Raw genomic sequence first — 3,331 nt, forward strand, 5'->3', positions numbered from 1 at the left:
TGGTGTCGGGGGGCAGCAGTGGCGCCCTGCCGGCGGCTGGTGGCTGGTGCCCACACCCCCCGCGCGAAGGCCGCAGGGACGCGGAACCTCGGGAAGACCCCATCCCAGGCCCCAAGTAGCACGCAAGCGTCCTCAGCTCTGACTTTCCGTAGATAGTTGCAAAATGAATAAATTACTCACCTCGGGCCAGATCCAAGTTTTACCCAACAGAAGGGGCGCGGGACCAAGAATGAACCAACTCACATGGCCATGTCGGGCGCGCGCAATCACACACAAACACACGGCTACCCCATTTCTTCCACGAATCTCTGGCACTCTAGAGAGAAGGGGGAAAGCGTTTTGAGAAAGCCCCATCACCCCTCCCCTTCCCTCTCGCCACGAAATCTAATAATTCATTTTTATTACAAGAACAGCACCATCCTCACCATCACGCACGCACAGAGTCACACTCCCATATTCACACTCTAACTCTTCAGCTCAGAAAGCGCCTGCATTTTCTTTGGGAGCCGCTTGGAGGTTCATTAATATCATTAGCATTTAACCCCCTCCCTCTTCCCATCTCCTCCCCGCACATGGCTGACGTCAGACCCCGCCAGGAGTTGGGGGAAAAGCTAAGTGGGCCAGGGACGCCCTATTCCCCTCCCCGCGGCTGCCTGTCAGAGCGCTTCTGGAGATATTACAGAGGACCCAGCCCACAGCCACAGGCACAAAGTCACGGGGTAATGAACTTCGGGGGCCCTTTGCCGCTGCGTGCGCGGCTCTCCCCGGAAACCGGGACCTGGCTGCCTCTTCCCGAAGAAGACTTCCCAGCAATCTAGCTTTCCCACCCGCGCCGGGATTCCGGCAGCAGGAGCCCATCTGCCTGTGAGACTGCGGCGGCGTTTCCCCTCGCCTTAGAAGCCCAGCGGTCTGCAGGGATCTGTCCACACTCTGCATGCCTATGTAGAGGGAGGATGGAAGACTGAGGGTCAGGAATGGGGAAAGAGAGGGATTTTGCCCTTTTCGCTCCGTAGGAAGACCATTTTCTCGTCTCCGTCTCTGTCCTGAACTCAGTACCCCTCCCGTGCTGTCCTCCCTTCTTCCTCAGTCAGCCTGTCCATCTCTACATCTGTCTGTCCATGCGTGAGTCCGTATCAAGCAGTATTCCCAGCAGCGGCAGTTTTGCAAGAACCGGGAAGAAACTTAAGGATGCTTAAATTTCCACTGTGGAACGACTTCTGAGCGCCCCGGGAGTGGCGCAGAGCGCGACCGACACCCACCTGTCTGGCCCGGGAGCCTTGCAGGCTGGAGGGTGGCTGGAGAGCGGCGGCGCCCGGCGGAGAAGCGGGCGCTGCCGGCCGGGACTCGGGCGGCGCCCATCAACCACTCCGCCCCGGGACCGCCAACATGAGCAAGCCGGCGGGATCAACAAGTGGGTACCTCTAGGGCCGCCGCGGGGCCCGGGCGTGCAGCCTGGGGCGGGCGGGCTGGCGGGGAGGCCGGGAGGTCTTGCCCGGAGCCCTGCGGCTCAGAGCCCCAGAGAGGGACTCCAGCGGCATGTGCGCGTTGTCCCAGTTTCTTGTAGACCTTGAACTGGCGCGTTTCGTGGTGAGAAGAGAGCAATTTCGTTGCCTCTTGATTGCCACATTCCCCCTCTCTCTGGTTTGTTAGGAAGGTTGAGACCCATGCAACCCACCAGTCTGGTGAGTTGCCTCCATTTAGCCGCCAGGTGCTGGGGGTGAGGGGGGTGCAATGGGCGGAACTAGGCTGAAACTCCTGGCGGCAGCACAATAACACATTCGCTCAAAACTCCGAGCTCCAGCGCGCAAAAGCAACTCTGTGCAAAGCGGATTTTGAATGGAATGCTTTGCACCCCGTTTCTAGCTGTTTCAAATAATCCTGCAAACTGGGAAGCAGAAACAATTTAAAAGTCACATTTTCCTTAATCCTAAATCCGCGTAGGTCATAACTGGGGAATTTAAAGTATGGCAAACCACTCTAGCAAAAAGAGGACCAAATCCCTAATCCCAAGGACTTTTCGAGCGGGAGCTCAGCAGAGGCAGGAGCGCGCGGCCTGCTCTCTGCGCTCTCCTCTCCTTCAAACTTCTTCAGCTGCGGCCCTCCCACGGCTCGCTAAGCGACAGCAGATTTCAATCCATCCCCAGAAGCTGGAGTGTACAACTCCGTGTGGATGCCAGGGCTTTCGCCTGCACGGTGCCAGCGGAACCCAAGAATGTTCAGGCCTGAGCCGGTGCTGGGCAAGCTGGGCCGGGGTGCTCGGATCTTCCCTGGCCGTTTCAGTTCCCGCCTTTGCGTGGCTCGGTGCTGCGGATTCCAAGGGCTTAGGCTGGGAACGGCCCTTGAGGCAGTGCGGTACCTCGGGGTTCTCCCGCCTCCGGTGTGCTTTTCGCCTGCAGAGTTTTTGGCGCTACGTGGCTTGCTTCCTTCCCCCTCCCCCCTCGCTTGCTCTCATTGTCCCGAGTCTTTGAAAGTTGGGAGAGTCGGTGATACTTCTGAGGACTGATAATGAAGTCACACTCAAGTGGAACGCCATTCCCGCCTCCGCCCCCACCCCACTAAATAAGTCCGTTGTTCTCACTTTGTCCGTTTGTTTTGGTTTGGGTGTTGCCGTTTGTAAAATGATGGCAAAATGAAGGTGAACAAAAAGAGAGAAGGAGAAATGCTTAGAGCTGGGGCAAAGGGAGGAGAGAAGGCACATTAACCGTGACCCGCACGCAGGGTAGACCCTGGTTTCTGTGAGCCTCCGGCCTACCCTGGCCCTCGCTGTTCGAATCTCTGGGAAGCCAGGCGAGCTTGCTTTTTGTTGCTTGAGTCCTTTGGTGCGAGGGTCCTTCCCAGGAGGCGCAGAAGAGGCCTTTCCTGTTGCATTCCGAGCCTCCATTGCAGAAACCCGAGCCTGCAGGCCTCGGCAGGCCTCTTGGCTTGCTGGCTCTGGGACAGGCCCTCGCCTCCACCTATAGAAGTCAAGCGCCTCAGGCTCTTTCGCCCACTTGGGGGTGCGGAGCCGCCTGGGAACGGGGGACTTGAAAGGCGAGGCTAGGCGAGGACAGTGAAGAGCGACAAACTCGGCTTCCTGGGGGCTGAGCCTGCGCGCTGTGGCCTGGGACGCCGGCAGACCCTCCGGAGCTGGGAGGCACGGGGCAGGCACGGCGACACCTCGGGGGAACTCGGGAGCGTTCTAACTTCCAAGAGCCCGAGTGGGCCGCAGATGCCTGGAGCTTTGGTTCAGGTCAGGACGCCGCTGCTGAGATTTCCCAGACAGGCCGGACAGAGCCCCCGCCCGCCGTGCCGCGGCATCCCGGCCTTCTCCAGCCCCGCGGCGGGGCGCCGG

The 3,331-nt window shown here is 59.5% G+C and overlaps 1 protein-coding gene across 1 annotated transcript in view; it reads left to right on the top strand.

Moving 5' to 3' along the window:
- The first annotated feature begins 639 nt into the window (after positions 1 to 639).
- Positions 640 to 3,331, top strand: part of NR2E1 (nuclear receptor subfamily 2 group E member 1) — a 26,117-nt gene continuing 23,425 nt past the window's right edge. The window contains exon 1 of the mRNA XM_014591063.1: positions 640 to 1,411. Within this exon, the coding sequence (XP_014446549.1) occupies positions 1,387 to 1,411 (25 nt within the window). The 5' untranslated portion in view covers positions 640 to 1,386. The remainder of the gene's footprint in view (positions 1,412 to 3,331) is intronic.

This window comes from Tupaia chinensis, unplaced genomic scaffold, assembly GCF_000334495.1.
Source record: "Tupaia chinensis unplaced genomic scaffold, TupChi_1.0 Scaffold000527_1, whole genome shotgun sequence".
Taxonomy (NCBI): Eukaryota; Metazoa; Chordata; class Mammalia; order Scandentia; family Tupaiidae; genus Tupaia; species Tupaia belangeri.